Source organism: Lutjanus erythropterus, chromosome 3 (assembly GCF_056507025.1).
Source record: "Lutjanus erythropterus isolate fLutEry1 chromosome 3, fLutEry1.hap2, whole genome shotgun sequence".
Classification (NCBI taxonomy): Eukaryota; Metazoa; Chordata; class Actinopteri; order Lutjaniformes; family Lutjanidae; genus Lutjanus; species Lutjanus erythropterus.
Genome location: NC_139319.1, coordinates 18,627,383 through 18,646,060, shown reverse-complemented (window position 1 = coordinate 18,646,060; position 18,678 = coordinate 18,627,383). Strand labels below are relative to the sequence as shown.

Below are 18,678 nucleotides of genomic sequence, written 5' to 3'. Positions count from 1 at the left end.
TGGCGATTGTAGACTGTGATTAATGGCTTCAAATGGCTCTTAATACACACAGTATTTTTTCGGACAGTGTTTAACATTATGAATTAATAAATTCAGCTAAATTTAACTGCTTTCTGAGTGTTTTCTTAGTGTTAGACTACTCGACTAGTCTACATTAAATTTTGCATTTAATCGACAGGGTAATTAGTCGCCAGGAACATCCCTAGTGCACACGCTCAAGCAAGCACGCCTGCCCATGGCATCATGGCTAACTATCACATCTGTGAAGGTCCCATTAATGCTGAAAGGTACGTGCAGGCTTTGGAGCAACATATGTTGACATCCAGATGACATCTTTTTAGCTTTAGCTTCTTACATACGACAGCGGCCTGCCTGCCCAGACTGGTCTCCCATTGAAAATGTGTGCAGAAATTTGAATCTCAAAATATGACAACAGATACACTGGACTTTTAAGCAACTGAAGCTGTTTATCAAGCAAGGATGAGAAAAAAATTTCACTTTCATAACTTCAACAATTAGTGTCCTCAGTTCCAAAATGCTTACTATGTGTTGTTAAAAGAAAAGGGTGATGTAACACCATGTTAAACATCCCCCTGTCCCAACTTCTTTGGGACATGTTGGACCAAAATTCAGAATAAGTGTATATTTACAATAAACAATTAAGTTAATCAGTTTGAACATTAAATGTCATGTCCTTGTATTGCATGCAATAGAATATATAGGTCAAAAAGTATTAGCAAATGATTGCAATCAGTTTTTATTTCAGTTTTGCAAAGTGTCCCTACTGGGGTGGTACTATATCTAAGAATCTAACATAAATAATAAATACAGCTGTTTTTTTTAATTACCCAAAATTAGGCTATTTCTGATTATGTCTTAAATTGTTTCTAATTGGTTGATGAGTTCCTGTTATCATTACTGGAGTATCATAAACATAGCTCTAAATCAATGCAAGGTGTATTAAACAACTGGTAACCGCAGGAGGCTAACTTAATAGTTAATATGCTACCAGTTAACCCCAACTCCTCCCAAAGCATTAGTGATGTAACAACACAAATAACTCAAGGTAGCATAATATCAGTAGGAGACAACTTTAGCACTTCATGTTTTATGTTTTTTTTTTTTGTAGAGACAACTGAAACCAGTAGCCTTCCAACTGTGCATATTCATTTATAATAGGCATGAGGCTTTCACATCAGTCATTAATATATCAAAATTCAGTAGCAATGACAAACATTTTTGACATGCGCTCTACTAATGATCAGAAGCCCCTACCATAACATGATTTTACCAAAATGATAATCATTTGCATATTTTCACTTTGTAATCATGGTATTTGAAGCACAGGTGACCTTTATGAGGTGCCACAAAACTATTCTAAAATTATTTTTTCTGCCGTATTCAAGCAGATTTTCCTCACTGAAACAAATGATAGTGTCAAAAGAGTGAGGTAACATTAAGCAGCTAATAGTCTTAAAATTATATAGCCAATAAAATGATCTATGTGAAGTACTGTAGCTTATATTTGTGCTGTTTCTATGATATTTTATTGCTGTATACGTATACTGATATTTCCACTGGGACACATAAATGTAGTTTAATAACAGAATTTAGTTGCTGCCAGACAGCAATAAGATTATCCATGAGGTGAACTGAAACTACGACCGGTGTATTTAGTAATGATGATTAATAAGAGCTCATGATAGGGATCACAAGATCAAGTTCATTTTTCCCCAATAACTTAATTTCCATAAATCCCAATCTATTATGGCATCTGAACACTTTTTATGTAAGTACAGTATCACCAAGCAAAACTGAATATCAAATAACATCATTACCCGACAACACTGATTACTCATGACAACACCAATTTCACTCTGCAAATTACAGTTATGGTTTGCATTGGGGATTGTGAGAGTGCTGTTAAACCGCAGGCAGAAAGATTGTCAAGCCCTGTGTGCTGGCTTGAACTTTACATGAGGATGATGCCTCTGTTGCACGCAGATTACCACCCACGCCTCCATCCCTAATCCCTGCTCCTGTGGCCAAGCGCACTCATGCTCCTGCCCCACAGTCCTCACTCCTCCCCTAGACATTTCCGATGTTTGCCTCCATTAATTTATCTGCTTGGAATTTTTCTGGCAATGGCGTCTAGCGTGTTTAGATAGATTGTTTTGCTTTAGTGTGTTGCCCTGGCACTTTGACTGGCATGGGACTGGATTCTTGTTTTTCTGAAAATATGTGTAAGTAATTGATTTTTTTTTTTTATTTAGAAGGCGATACGGCTCAGGTTTTTACATTATTGTACATACTGTATGCCTTATATACTCTTATCTCTTTTGTAAATTAGTTTATATTGAGGTTTACTGAAGTACTGTAGTGGTAGTGGTCATATAAACGCTTACAACTATTAAGATAACTGCCTGAAAATCTTGGCATAACTTCAGGCAACATGATGAAGTGTGTATTGGTTAATTACTTGACAGCTGTGTAAGGTGAACTTCATCTAAATCTAGTATCTGTTTTCAGTGGAACTACTTAAATGTCAGCATTAGGCTACATGGAAATCCATAATACTACGCCTTACTCACTGCTCTTACTCACTGCTGTTGAAACACCCGGCAGCCATGAAAATACACACAGCGTTATGCATTTTTACCTCATGTTTCAGAGTGGCAATGTACTGTGCTGTTACATTATGTTTTACTCTACATTATGTTTTAGTCTTAGTAGAATCAAGAGAGAATGTAACAAAAATATGAAGCATCTTCTTGAAGTACAGTGCTGCTTGAATAAAAACATAAACATAAAAAGGGAAACAATGCAGCGCAAAGTGATCTACAAAGCATGCAGAAAAGAAGTAGAGGAGTACACGTGAAAGACAGTGCAGCTGTTGGGTGAATGTGTCGATATGTGGGCAGATGTTCGCAGTTTAAATGTCTTTGTTTCTCACAGTGACCTGCTTGCTACAGAAGCAAAGAAACCCACCCCAGTGTTGGCAAATGTGGCAGCACTACTGTATTTTAACATTGCTAATGATGCACTTGCATCTGTTCTTTAGTTCATTTTTTTTGTTGTTGTTTTCTCTGCTGCCCCATTAGCAGCAAAGTCAGAAATGGCCCGGCTCACTAGCCTTTATGGTGGGAGAGCCAGCTTGACACAGCACAACACAGCTTGGACTTGTTTGAGTCCATTGCGAGATGCAGGGCTATCACACATGCTCTAACATCTCTGCTAAAGTTCATATATGGAAGAATAGCATGCTGCACCAGTTACATAAACAGTTGTGTCACACCCTAATTGGTTGTACATGATGCTTTATGAAGGTGATGGGAATTTAGGGCCAAATAACACTTATTTACTATTTGCTTCGCTGATGATAACAGTCAGAAAAGATTACTGAAGAGTCAAAAAATAAATCACAAGTTAAAAGGGCACTTTTATATATTGTGGAGCAGCCATTCATCTGCCATTTCAACATATTTTTTCCCCAGTAAAACTTCCCCTTGGCAGCCCTAACAAATTCTACGAACCTTTCATGGAGAATTTGCAGAGGCCATGTGAAACATCAAAAAAGGATCGAGGGCATCGGAAAATGGACCCGTCACAATACAAAGGTAGAGCATTGCTTGCATCATAGGTATAAGGAAAACTCTTAAAATAGAGAGGCAAAAACAAAGACATACACAGCTAGGGTAGATAACTACTGTACATCATGTTTGAGATGATTGTTCTACAAATGATCCATGTCTACTGTCTCTAGAGATGGCATATGCAAGATCTTCATCTCCTCCAGAGAATGGGCCGAGGCCTTCTGTGGACCAAAAATTAAAAACTTATCCACGCACTGAGAAGTCATCAAACCATACAAGTCGAGGATCTCAGGACCCACGTGGACAGTCCTTCGGAACACAGGGTGGCGGGCATAGCCGTAGGAACAACACTTCCCCAAGTCGCTATGATCAGGAGAGCTGCCAGGAGCAATGGGAAAAAGGTGGAGGCGAGGGAAACCGCAATAAATCAAAGTCCACTTGGAGACCCATTCGGGAGGTGTTAAATGTGGACACTGTACTGAACGAACTGGAGCAGCGTCGTCAACAGCAGCATGACAGCCCGCGGCACAGTAAGCCTTCAGCCCAGGAAAGAGTGCACACTGAACAAAGCCGAGATCGTGAGCGGGAATATATACGAACCAGAGAAGATCGGAAGCAGAAGTGTTTAATGACCATTTATGAGGATGAGCAGCGGCATGAGACTGAGAGCCACAGCTCTGTAGAGTCAGAGAGCAGGGCTAACCAACAGAGGGGCAGCAGACTTAAGGGTGGCCCCAAGACACTGCTGCGTAGTGATACTTGGACCATTCAAAGGACAGAGTCTGGCTATGAGAGCAGTGACAGACTCAGCAGTGGTTCAACCAATCCTGACTCACCTGGTGTTGATGGCTTCATTGTTAAAGACCAGAGATCAACACCAGAGGCACAGTTACAAAGGTAAGAAACAAGTTTGTATTGTTCAATAGACAAATAAAGGTTTCACATTCAAGAAGTGGGAACATACAGCTGGGGTTTAGGCACGGTCACACGTGCGAATGCAGGTGAGTAACCATCACCTGCTGAGGCAAAATGTGGGCAGTGCAGGATGTGCCAAATCAATTTGCTGGTTTGTAGTCAGTTTTAGGGGTCAACAGCACTCACTTATTTGCTATTGGCTGTTCAACAACATTCAGCAATGTTGAACTCCAACGATGCAGAGTTGCAAATGTGTTTTGCCACCAAAGCCAAAGATTTTGCTCACCCTTTGCTCACATAGAAAATGAACAGGAGCCGAATATTCACCTATGTTTATTTTGTGCATGTGTGACTATGTCCTTATATTCTTAAACAAAGTAATGGATGCATACACAGACATTTGTGGATTCTACTGATGCATAGTAGTTCTGTTTATATCTGTTTATATTTCTGGAGTCTGCTTGGCGGATGCATTCCACATTTGCATAGTGATTCGGCATCGTCAGGATTGGTGTGATGGCTGCGTCCGACAGGCACAAGAAATTGGGGTTACACATATGTCTGTACAGAGTCTATGTGTACACCACAGAAAGTAATAATATACATAATACAGCTTTATAAGGAGAGTAAATCACCAAGTCATTCCCTAGTAGAGACAAGAGCCAACGTTTTTCTTTGGTGGCTTGTGGTGAACGTCATACCTTGCACAGCTAGAGCTCTTGTTTTGATTAGTTTTTCCTCTGTCAGTAAAGATGATAAACACTGCATGTTCACAAAACTGTGTATTTGGATATCACAATATTATCAAAAACCCAATATGGCTAAGTGCAATATCCAAATCGGAGAATCCTGCAATTTTTTTTTGATAAAGGAAAAATGAGTGAAAAAGCAGCATTAAAATGAAATACTGTAGTGCTGGCCAGGCTAACAAATCTTGTTCTCCAGATGGAATAAAACATGTTTGTTTGGTACAGACCACAGCAAATATCTCATCATTCTGATTTCAATAGGCTGTTTTTTTTTTCACTAAAAATGAAAACTGTAATGCAAAAATTATCATTCCCCTTATTTGTATCGTATATTGCAATTTCGGTCAAAACACTTGCTATATGACTGTTTTTATTGTTCAGCCCTAAAGGTTAAACAGGTAAATTGCAAAATCTCATTACAAATTTATTCCTGAAATATGGTGAACATCATTAGGGTCGTATATGGTAATAATCAATTGATAATAATGTCAAAGGTATTATTAGTTACTACTTTGGGATTTAGTTTAGTTGGTACTTAGTTGCATCTTGGTAGATCCTTGGTAATATATGTCTGCCTTTAGCTGATTAACATGCGCTTACGGTGACTATAAGAGGATGGGTACCAGGAACTACTAGTTATGTGTTATTAATATACATTCTAGAGTTAGGGTTATTTATATACATTCTTGTCTAATTATCACAAATAGATATCTAAATGAAAGCTTACATTTAAGGAAGACTTTGTATTGGCCGGTCCTGATTTTGTGACAATAACCCTTCTAAGTTTGATCATTTCAATTTCCCAGTGCCTAAAAAGACCATGAACGACTGTTTGATGTCAAAATTGTTTAGAATAATTTTAGTATTTTATTTTCAGTCTGCTGCACCAAAAAGGAGGCGATGCCAAACCAAGTATAACATCCTCACCTTCACATAATGGTAAGTTCCAAGACTTTAAGGAGCTCCTTATGCCATATTCATACTACAGGATTATAGCCCTGATTTTCCACATGCTGACAGTTTTTGAAGATTTCCGACAAAAGCCCCCAGATTAGAGGCAAATCGGCGTTTGCTTGAAGCTCGCAAACCAGCATGTGTGAATTGTTCAAAGATGCTATCAGAGAGCTTGCTGATGCCTCACAGACACCCAAAAGATACCAAGCAGGTTTAATATCTTCTTCTTGTCGGGGACAAGTCGAGGAGCCATGCAACGACCTACAGCCAGTGAGAGCCAACATGGACGGTAGGAGGAGTCGAGAAGGCGAGACCAAAGAGCACTGGCACAGCAGCTAGAAAAGCCCAAATAGTTCAAAGTAGTTACAAAGTAGTAGTAGTTGCACACTGATGCTTCCATACTGCTAATGTCACCTGACAGACAGACTAGTTGGGGGTTTATCCTGGTGAAAGATCTTGTAATGTGTGACATCGTTGCTAATCAGTCATGTAGTCTGCAAACCACGGCGATTTCAAGTTTCCTGATTAAAAGACATAAAGTTGTGCAGTCAGAAAGTCATGTAGTGTGACCAAGGGATTAGGTTTTCCAGGAGATTTAAATGTTTTTGCCTCTAATTAATGTAATAAATGTCTAAGAAATAACCAGAACCAGTTGGTTACTTGTAATGTGCAATTCTATGCTGTAAAATTTATTTAATTGTTTAATAAATTACTGTAACATTATGTAGTAACCTGACAATGTGTATGCGACAATTTCACATCAGGGCAACTTTAAAAACATAAAGTCAGTGGGGAAAACTAACATGGCGTGAAAATGAAAACATCATTAAGAGCTTAAAGGAACATGTCACTGCTCATTGTCGATTACATCTCACACCTAATCTGCACTACTCCCAGGAAAAGAATTTACACAGAAAAATAAGAATTTAGTCTTACAGTCCTGCAGTCTCTCAGGTTATCAGAAAGATTATTACTTTTTACCTCACAAACCACAGAGTAGCACTTTCCAGATGAGTTCTTTCCTTTTGTTTCTTTTTATTTCTCTCTATATATTTCTGTTAATATACCAGTTGAAGTGTGAGCCGTTACTGATAATATGAGTGTAACTGAAGATTGATTAATACCTTGGTTGATTTCTGAGCTTCGACTGGCTTCTTTAACCTCTTCACCCAGTCAGCCCTGCAAAGGCATTAATCTGATGATAATCCCACAAAGCTCATTCAGATAGCACAGCTGGGCACGGCTGCTGGCATTGTCATAAATATCTTTCTGTTTCATGCAGTACTTTGAGTGTGGTGCACTTGATACTTTATCGAGGCTATGTGGATCTTGAGCCAGTGTTTCCAACCAACAGTTAACGCTTTTATCCTTGCATGGACCTCTCCAGGGCAACAGCAAAGAAAAAAATGACACATCTATTTTTAAAGGGAAGGAATTCAGCACCATGCTGCGCTGGTGCACGGAATGAGTGAGCTGACTGGCTCATCCAGCTGTGAGAGAGTCCAGTGAGATTAACACTCTACTGCTGCCACCGTGTGTCCTGAGAGGAAATCAGTTTCATAGTTAGATGTGTACATGATTCTGCCTCTGCTTGGTCTCTACTTTTGATTAATTAATTATTTGATATTGCTTTATTGTGCACATATAAATCTGCCTAGTGCATAATTAGGGAATAAGAGTAGGGGTTAAGTGAAAGAAAGTGTTTGAGCTCTGATATTAATCTTGGAATTCTAAGAAAAATAAATCTGAATTAGGAGATTAAAGTCTAAAATCTGTGATTTAGCAGAATTCCGACTTTATTCTCAGGATTCCGACTTCAAATTCTGAGAAAACTATTCATTAATCTCAGCACTCAAATATATATATATATATATATATATATATATATATATATTTATATATATATATATTGGTTTCCACAAGGGTCTAATTGTCTTTCTTGTATTGATTTTTTATGCTGAATGTCTTCTCCTTTGTTGTATTTTTATCTTCTGACAGTTTAGAACATTACTAAATTATATTTATTGAGTAGGATAGGTCAGAAGATAAAAATACAGTATCTTTTGCATCAATTACAGTGTGTAAATAGTTACATGCCACAATAGAGCAGACCTTTTCAAAGGAAGACTGCTATACAGCTTTGTACTTTTTTATATTTTCATTTTCTTTATATTGTCTCTTTTTCTGTCTCTATGTTTTGATCACCTTTGTTTTATGTTTTGTAGGTAAACATCAACCCAAACCTCAGGGAAAGAACCATGACCAAGTTTCACATTCACATCTAAAGTGCAGTCCAAGTTCGAGGTAGTGCCCTTACTTATAAATTATTTTTATCTGATATGTAGATATAAGGACTCATAAATAGGATTTCTTTTATATTTCATGATCATTTCCAACATTTTCCACAACACTTCTCTCTTGTAGACGGAAATCAAAGTACACATCTAGTACCTCCAGAAAAGCAGTATCTTCAGAGAGGGACTCCACTGGTTTAGATAACAGGCAGGGTGAGCAGCAGGAGCTGTCAAACTGTAGAGGGCACACTGGAGAAAGTACAGCCCTGAGGCACATCACAAAAACCAGCAGCTCAGAATGGAACAGCTCGGATGATCTCGCTCTCTCTGAGCCCGAAGACAGAGAAAACGCGTACCGCTCCAGCAACAGCGAGGTTGTCGCCTCAGAATCCCAGTGTCCTCACATAACGCTGCCATACCATCCTCCCAGCAACGTGACTGCAGAACCACTACTGAACAATCAGCGTCAGCTTGGCACGACGGGGTCCCCTCACCTTCGAACAACCCAGCGGATTTCTCCACACCAGGGTGAAACGAGCCATGCAACATTTCGTCCCAGGATGCTTCAAGAACCTTTTCCATCAAGTCCTCGTCTTTCATCCACATCCTATGTCAGTCCTCACAGGAAGCCTGACATTTCAGGCCTCAGAACCTTCTCAGATGCGAGCTCCAAGTCGGGCTCTGATCCAGAGAGGAGTACCCCATCATCGTGTGAAAGTGAGGAAAGACTGACTGGATGCAGAGTGGAACAGGCAGTGCCAGCTCAAGAGGTTTCTCTGACAACATACTTCAATGTGGATAACTGTATGACGGAAACGTACCGTCTCAAGTACCACAACCAGAGGCCTCTTGTCCTCTCTGCCACGGTGCCACGGACAGTAGTTGTGACTGAGCGCAGAGATACAAGCCACACACTCGCCACTGACACACACTCACAAGATGTGCCAAAAGCCAGACCTGAAACAAGTAAGCCTCTTTCAACACGCTTGCAAACCGGAATGTAGGGCTAACCATTATGACAATAAACTGCATATACTGTGAGATGAATTCAACTGTCAATGTGGCAAATAAATCACCAAGTTGGCTGCACTAACAGGACTTAGGCGTGGTTTTAAAGCTAGATCAGTTGTAATTTGGCTTTCTAAGTCTGACCTGATAGTTACTGTAAGTAGGTTGCACCATCTAGGCATATTGTAAGCCTTTCTCTGTCTAAGACTGGGCATAAATCTTACAACTAATCAGGAGTGGGAGTAAAATCGAAATCTAGGCTGTTTCTATAGCATCTTTAAACAACAGACAACTTGTAATACCAATCAGCATTTTCAATCAACAATGGCATGTCTTGTATAATGATTGTACAATGAGCAGGCTTTTTGTTGGGATAAAGTTATGATGGAAAGAATCATATAATGAGAGCTGATTGAGAGGTTTCAATTCTGTAGGACAGATCTAACTGTCAGGAGGACTTGTAGTTTGTGTCAATGTCTGTGAAATTGCCTTTTCTTTCTTTGATCCAACATTACATTGCAGGAAATCAGAAATGAGCAACAAATCAGCAAGCCAACAAGAGATTGTTGACAATGTCACATGGGCATTCATATGGATGCCCATTGCTAAGACTGGGTATAGTTAACTAGGCTTTAGTTTGGTTGGTGCAACCGACAGAAAGTCCATTCTAAAGACTGGTCTTAACAAAGACTGACTTACCAGTTAGGACCAGACTCGCACTAGTCATGACCAGCTAGTGCAACCCATTGCAAAATTTGCAAAAGTTTTGATGATTTCTGCATCAATGTAAGGAAGTACCATGACTTGTCAGGTATTAAATGTGCTGCTAAAACAGACAATCCTGTCTGTTTTTTTTTTTTTTTAATCCATTACCAGTTTCTCTATTTATTTTCGAGACAATTTACAGTACTATTTCACCATTATATGTCAATATCACAATATAAAATTATATATCGAAAAAGACTAAGTATTCAGTTGTTTTCTTTGCTGTGGTGTAAATGTACACACAGGGTGAATCATAAAACAAATTTAAACAGGATTTTTCTTTTCATTTCTTTACAGGCCATAATAGCAATAAACCCACTGCAAAATGGAACCCAGTGACAGCCAAAGGACTGGATGAACGTGGTTTTTTATGAGTGTTACTTGGTAAGGTTTGTTTACATTGATGGACAGCGGTCAGTAGAGAACTAACTGGATGCCAAAGAGTTTACAGAATGGAAATATGTTCTGAAGCCTGATCTCTCCAAAATGAGTGGAATTTATTTATGCAAGCTTGTCACATAAATAAAACCTATTTCTACATGCTGTTGCATATTGTTAGACGGATTATCAACTATCACATATACTGTACCGTCTTCCATTGTTCCACAGTATTGCTGCAAGGAGATTTTGTTTTAATCAAAATCTGGACTGTTTATCAGTTTGCACAAAGGGTTTTTGAGACTTTGCTATTCTTTTTATCGTATTTTTCTTTTTATTACCTTATGTCAAGTTTAAAGTATTTATTTTTTGTATTTGTGCAATAGTTCTGCAGAAGTGTTGCAGAAATGAATATACACCTATGTATTGCAAGTAAGGCATGAGAGATTATGGTGCGAAACAGTTAGATTGTTTATACCGTACAGTACAGTAATTTGTACGGTAATTATACAAAGATGAAAGGAGTTGGATGACAAATAACAGCATGTTCACATGAAAAGATGTGTTAAAGATACTTAATCTTTTAACTTAATATGATGTCATTCTAAACAGAGAAATAAACACACAGACCGAAGGTTTGTATCATCAGCAGCAGGTTCAAGGTAGTTCATTTTTTACATCTGTCAAAGGGGTAATATCTGGGCATGTTACTGACTTTATGCATCGAGGGCTTTAGGTCACCAGGGAACAGACATTGCAACATTTACGTATATTCAGTTACTGATATGTTTTAACTATTATCTTTTATCAGTTATTTTATAACGTGTGTGTTAATGAATGTCTGAGGGCTGCCCTGTGCCTGACAACCTCCTTGGCTGTGAAGGATCTGACAAAGATTGTTGTTCATTCATTGTTTCAAATGATTTGTTAATTTCCAGGAAAATCACAGGCAGATTTCATGCCAAAGCTCATAAATATGTATAGATCTTTGGGGGACAAAGATGTTAAAAATGTGATTTTGCATGTCTTTGTTTGGTTTCTGGCAGTCTATGAGTCCAACAATTTGTGATGTGACTATGATGATGTGTCGGTGGAGCAGCCCTCAGGTTATTCAGTAGGTCACTATATACTGTACGACCATGTCACCTCGTGTATTCTACCTTCGATTGTGCTGGTTCTTGTAATCCTTTTTGGTAATTCACAGTGATGTCAAATAGTATTTTTTCAGTCTTCCTTTTCAAGTAGACAGATTAAAACAGGTCTGTATTTGCAGGTATTTTCATAATGATGCCAATATAATTAATAACCTGCATGTGGCCTTTACAAAGTCTTACTAGCTGTGTGTACAGCATAAGCATGAGCATGATAATACTGGACTCTGAGTCCAACAAACATAAATTCTATTGGATTTTGCGTAATTGTACTAAAGTCAATTCATTATTTGGAAACTTTTTCAACATTTGAATGTTGTTCTCTTCTCTTGCCCATGCAAGGACACATACTTTTGATTGTGCATCCATTGTAAATATAAACACATGATGCAAACAATACGCTAGAAAACAGCAGACTGTCCAAGACATACTATGCATTCACTAAAAATTACTTTAAAAGCAGATTTTGGTATTTTTAAGGCTATGTATTCTGTACATCTGACATTCCCACGAGCACCTAAAAGTCAGAACGTTGTTCAATTTTCAAATATCGATATCAATTTTCTTTTGTGCTCACTAGTTTGCCAAGTCTTCTCCTAAACATCCTGCCATTTATACATGTTTTTTCACTTTTCACCACAATAACCTTTGTCCAGGTACTATTCTAACTGCACACATTTAGTCACTGACTTTGCTGTGTTTGTGTGTGTTGTGTTTGTGCTGTTTGACACCAAAAGACGGTGTTCAGAAATTTCTGTAATCACACCTAAAGTTGTAATTTGAGTATCTACTTGCATTTGTCATGGCTTATTTATTGACAGTTTAAATTCAAGAAAAAGAAGGCATACAATGTAACTGAGCTGTGAGGAATTTCTTTAATTGAGCGGTGTAATGTTTCAGATAACAATCAGGATGCCTTTACACGAGTCGATTGTGCTGTAGTAATTTTAAATCACTCATTGTACTCTTATTTTAAGAGATCTAGTATATTGACTGGATAAAGAAATCCAAATGACTAAACGATTGGATTAGATGAAGCTTGGTTAAAGTATATTAACCAGATTATCTTAATGTTGTCTCACCTGCTAAGTGTTTTTTTTTTCTTGTGGTTTCTTATGTGACTAATGCTTATATCATTTATTTACAGTATTTGTTCTGTTATTTATTTTCTTATTTGTAAAAAAAAATAGGAATTCTATTGTTTTTACACAAGTTATATTTTAAATTCTGAACTTTGTGTCTTCAGTTGTCTCAAGAGTGCCTTGACATTTTCAGTGTTTTTTGAGTGAAACCACAGTTAGAGAATGAAGGTGATCACTGAACCGGATGGGGGATGTCATGCAAAACTTTTAAATATGCAATGCTAATAGTGACATATCTGATGACACGCCTCTGTGTGCACCATTGTACTGTATGTGTGTGTGTCTGAGTGTGTGTTTGTGTATAGGGAGTGGCAGGGCGAGAGATTTATGGCAGGTCCAGTATTCCTAAAAGCCCTTTCAGACTTAGAAGCTACACCCATGGCAGCAACTCAGCAGTTCACTCTGCATTAGTGCTGTTCTGAATAATTTGAGCTTGGTTCATGATGTTAACATTTGAATTCTACATCAGCATTTGAATATGCACATTTTATTTATTTATTTATTTATTTATTTATTTTTAAGCATGCCCATTCATTGTGTTCAAACCTGGTACTTCGGCATAGTTGCAGTAAAGGTTAGGCTACATTAATATTTTTAGTATTATACTATTTGTAGAATTAGATTCCAGTGGCGGCTGCGTAGACCTGTTTCCGACTTGTGATCCAAACATTTCATTAATTCCTGAGCGATGTAAAGTCCAAAAGTCTAAATTTATTGAAAAAAGACTGATGTAGTCATTTCCAAAATGCATGTTTTTATCTAACAAAATATGCTGTTCCATTCCATATTTGTTGGCATTTAACCTTTCGAACTGCCGTACTCAAAGCCAGACATACATAACATGGCAGTCTAGCAGAAAAAGACAGCTGCAGTCTCAATTCAGCTGCAATTGGCTAAGGTTTGACATGTTCATGTGGAAAGGCATCCAACATCCTGGACATCCATCTAGTTTGAAAGAGTCTCAATGTATGAAAAACTGAGAAAAAAAAACTTTCAGTGCTAAACTTATTATAATATTTATTAAATGTGCATGCACGCCTGTGTGACTGTTTGTGAGCGAGCTTGGAAAGAGAAGCTGATAAATGGTTTTCCTCTTGCACCCATGATCTGTAGCCTTTAATCACAATAAGGCTTTCTTTACTGTACTCGAGGGACCTATTTGACAAAAGGTCTTTTTGTCCTGTGTCACATAACGTCACAGTTGGCATTGCATCAATCAGTCCATGTCTTTTATCTTGTGCTAAATATACGGGGACAGAGCCTAATTAGACTGTATGGCATCAACACTAAGAAACAAAGAAAACTTTCCACATTATGTCACTGTTTGTTTTTTTCCTGATAAGTTCCTGGCTGATGTGGCCTGATGTGCTGGAACTGTATGCCTCACTGAATCCTACTGTCATACCTCTGTGTGTGATTAGGATTTGGCCTGACATTACTGTTATATTGAGTTGTTGGTGCTTCAGTGAATGCTTCATGACTTATGTAAGTACAGATCAATTTAAAGAAACATAAAATCTGTCTACACTTTATATTTTTGTAGATAATATATATTTATTTTTATTCATTGTTGAATAAAGTTTAAATTACTGTATCACTCTTAAACTAGTCACTTGACTGTATATTTTTTTAACTTCACACAAACCTCCACAGATTCTCACAGAAGATGGTAATTTCTCTAAACAGAATATAGCCATGCACAATAAATATCAATTCCATTAATTTAATTAATAGCTCGTATATATGTATTGGCTATAATAGTATCTGATTTGACAAAGCATTAAATTGGAATTTGTAGGCTAAGTGCTTGATAAAAGCCAAAGTATACTGTTACCTTTTGTGGTGTGCTTTACTAGAAAAACACATTTGATTGAGATTTGATTCAGTAATAGCTATGGATATTAAATCATCAATCTTTGGTCAATACATTTTAGCCTTCTTATCCTCAGGTGTGCATAAACTACAGGGTACATGGACTTCTACACAATACAATGAAATATATGAGAAGCAGACAATTATCATTATGGTACTGACTGAAAAAGGCCATATTGTGCATCTCTAATGCAACTACAATAGAGAAAGAGAAAACAAAAAAACAAAACAGGCAGTTACAGAATGGTTTTATTGCTGCAAGTATCAAAATCCCGTGCAATCCAAAACTGTCATACACTCTACAGGCATTTTAAGTAGTGCAAATATTGAATGATTAGACTGGTGTCAGTAGTTAATAATTCAACTCAATACTGTACGTAATCCTGAAGTCAAACATCTCACTTTGGTGATGGGTTTGGTCTAAGCCCTCTTGAAAATCCTCTTTGCGTCCACACCTTCATAGTTGTAGCTCTGTTGGTGAAAGATAACATCAGATAGTTATTATATAGCTTCGTGGCTTCTGCATCTGGCTGAATCATCAAGAGGGTTTATATGTAAACAGACATTAGATTTTGACTGATTTCTGTTCATATACATCACATTACAGATAATTAGACAATACAGAATAACCTAAATCCCAGCTAAACCTAATCTCAGCACCTGCTCTAGTTTGCTAGATATAGATAGACTATATATAGATATAAATATAAAGATAGATATAAATGTACTCTACCTGTATAAGTTCATCTCCTTGGACAATTCTAGTTGTTGTCAGTTGCTTGCCATTGTCCTTCCTGGTGAAAACCCCCTTCAGCATGTCTCCCTCCAGCGTCCAGGAGCCCTGCGGAGTGAAACACAAAGCTTAAGCCAATGCTAGGTGAGATAGGTGGGACAGGTTTTGCAGGCAGGCAGTGGTGGTTGACTGTTTTATGGCTGTGACTGTTGACTCTGGTCGTGAGTTAAATCAACTGGGTACAAGGGTTACCACAGTGGCTTTTCACATGTGGATTGTTTTCTTAGCTAACAAATGGATTTTTTCTTGCAGCTCAAGGGATCAAAGTCTAAAATGTTTGAAATACCCAGCCCATCTCAACCAACTAACTGAATGAGTACAATTTCTGAGTCATTATAAGGTGTAACAATAGTAAAAAGTGTCCCACGAGATACTGCTATTGCTTACTGATAGTTCTGTTCCATCAGCAAGGCTGTACTCAAAGGTGACCCCCAGGGTGAAGTCTATTTCCAGGGTGCGGAAATTGCTGCTCTCCTTGACATTAAACTTGTCTCCAGTCTGTTCGATGGTTATCTTGAGGTTGTCGTGAGCAGCCAGCTTCCTCTTCACCATGTTAATTCCTATGAACAGACGCGTGGAATATGTTCAACAGAAGTTTAAACAATCAGAGGAAGTTTGTTCAGGATCTAATCACTTTTTGTGCATAGGTAGTTCCATTGTTTGTGTACTCTATTTGCAGAGGGTAAGTATGTACAAAAGCCAAATCATAAACATATTCAGTAGGTCATTGTACCATCAAGTGTTTCCAAATAAGACCCTAGCTCCAGTTTCTGGTTCAGTCTCCTGTTCAGGTGTTTAAGGACTATTAAATTATAACTCAAATTCTCATTGCACACATAAAAAAAACATTTAAAAGAAAATAAACATCTGCATTATCATTAGTTTGCTGCATATCTAACATTCTGACTTAGAAACAACTATATTGAGAAAATGTGACATACTGACTAGCTGCATTTTATCAATTGCTTTATCTGGTCTTGATTATAGTATTGTCATCTTATTACACAGAGAACAGACCTGGTAATAAGACAAACAGATTCTTCTAGCAATGCATCAAATTCCTTTATATTTAGGAGACATATACATATTTTTCAGCATTTTATCAGCAGTTTGACATCACTCACCCATTTTTTCCATGAATTTCTCATAGTCCTCATTGCGGTCAATTTTCCAGGTGCCGTTGAAGGTCATGGTGGCTGTGAGGGTGAGCTGGACAACTCTGCAGCGAGAAGTGTCTCAGTCAAAGCCTGCCGCTCCTTTTAAACCACACACCCTCTTATCTCGTCATCTATCTGAATGCTGATGTGGCTGTTTAAAGCTCACATTTTCTCAAGGCAATGTCCATAGATGCAATTGATTGGGCAATGCCAGGTTCTGAAAAGAACTGTGCCAACTGTATGCAATAAACCATGACTTCTGATGTTCTGTAAACTTTTTTTTACTATTTCCACAGAATGTGGGTCATTGCTTAACCACATCAACGGTGTTTCAGTTTGGAGTTGCAGTAATTGAGCATGCAGCATTTAATACAACAAGAAATAAATTTCAATCTATCAGTCTATCTTGAAATACAATCATGACAAAAACAATTACTAAACATACCTGTTGAAGCATACACAATATTTGCACTACTTTACATTTGTCTCTCCCCAATGTAATGTAATCCTCGTCACTTAGCCAAGATTGTACTGCACTATTTGTTTACTGCACATTTGTCTATGTACAGTACCTTTGGCCTTAATTGGCTAATTGTTTATAAATGAGACCTTTGATATTCAGAGTTAATATCACAGACACATCCATGTACATAGTCATTATTTGTACAGCATTAAAACACACTCAGTTGATTATGGTGTATTTTATATTCTCTCTGGTTAAACACAAAACTTATGCGCATGAGAAAATGTTTTTCAGTAGCTTGTCTCTGTGTTTTGGAGTTTTGGTTGTGGGGAAAGAATATTCTGTATATTACATTTGAAGTCAAGACACCATTTCCAAACTATGAATTAACTGTGTGTCAAAAATTGGCGATAACAAGTATTTCTCTTAAATAGGCAGTGAGGAAAAGCAGCAACAATACACAAGAAAAAATATTTCTTAAATATCCCTGTCGAAAGTCTCACACAGGGATGAATATAACATACCCAACATATCAGTTCTATTTCTTATCAGAGTTTCATCTCATCTTACTATGTGGCACAAAAGACCTTTGCCTGACCTTCACTCAACACTCAATGAGCCTGCTTCTTATCACAAGAAAGACCTTTCTACTATGACTTAAGTCATGAAATTGTCGGGTGAGCTTGGGACATGCATGATTAAACCCCACCCAAGCTAATTTTTAACATGAGTATATCCTACGACATTATCTCCTTGTCGTAGTGATGGCTCTAACAGAACATGCCGAATAGCAACATGATGTACAAAAAGGAAGAAAGGGATGTCAACAAAGGGACTTAAAATGTTTTAGTCAATGCTCTCTATCCATGAAGGCTAATGCTGTCTGTGGATCCAACATCTTACAAATTGTAATGGTTTCTTTGTAGCATTGATCCAAACATACTGTTTGTGGGGCTAGACAAATGTAAGATGTAGGCTTATGACCAGAAGGTCTTTGGTTTGATCCTTGAAATGAATGGGGGAGCTGAAAGTGCAATGCATCTTTTACCCTCATTACCAACACTGACAGGCTCTTGAGCAAGGCCCTTACCTGTTAACTCCTGTAGAGATGCTCTGTGGACATTAAAATCACATTGTGATTGAATCACTACACTGATTACATGTTTGTTTTGATATTACTTTTAATATTTTATTGAAGCTTTGAAAGCCTGATTTTAGGCTCTGGGTTTCATTTTAGAGTTGATTTTTACTTTGCAGTTGATTTTTACTTCCCAACCTGTGTACAACCTAACTGCTAGTCTAAATATAACTGTGAAAAGCACATTCCTGAAGAAGAGAGCACAGCTATCACACAAAATTGGAACCTTTTTTTGAATTGGCTAACTACATGCGGGAAGAAAACAACAAAATAGGCAGACAAATGCATCCTGTAACCACCAAAAAG

The 18,678-nt window shown here is 37.7% G+C and overlaps 2 protein-coding genes across 2 annotated transcripts in view; one reads left to right on the top strand and one right to left on the bottom strand.

Moving 5' to 3' along the window:
- usp53b (ubiquitin specific peptidase 53b) overlaps nt 1-14,554 on the top strand; it is a 28,143-nt gene extending 13,589 nt beyond the window's left edge. Inside the window, exons 12-17 of the mRNA XM_084715278.1 lie at nt 3,495-3,617; nt 3,764-4,490; nt 6,135-6,196; nt 8,437-8,515; nt 8,636-9,471; nt 10,576-14,554. Coding sequence (XP_084571404.1) covers nt 3,495-3,617; nt 3,764-4,490; nt 6,135-6,196; nt 8,437-8,515; nt 8,636-9,471; nt 10,576-10,652 — 1,904 coding nt within the window. The 3' untranslated portion in view covers nt 10,653-14,554. The remainder of the gene's footprint in view (nt 1-3,494; nt 3,618-3,763; nt 4,491-6,134; nt 6,197-8,436; nt 8,516-8,635; nt 9,472-10,575) is intronic.
- Nucleotides 14,555-15,052: 498 nt separating this feature from the next.
- Nucleotides 15,053-16,897, bottom strand: fabp2 (fatty acid binding protein 2, intestinal). The gene is made up of 4 exons (XM_084715279.1): nt 16,739-16,897; nt 16,002-16,174; nt 15,555-15,662; nt 15,053-15,292 (listed from the first exon to the last, which is right to left on the bottom strand). The coding sequence occupies exons 1-4, from the start codon at nt 16,803-16,805 to the stop codon at nt 15,242-15,244; spliced, it is 399 nt and encodes a 132-aa protein (XP_084571405.1). The 5' UTR covers nt 16,806-16,897; the 3' UTR covers nt 15,053-15,241.
- Nucleotides 16,898-18,678: the final 1,781 nt, after the last annotated feature.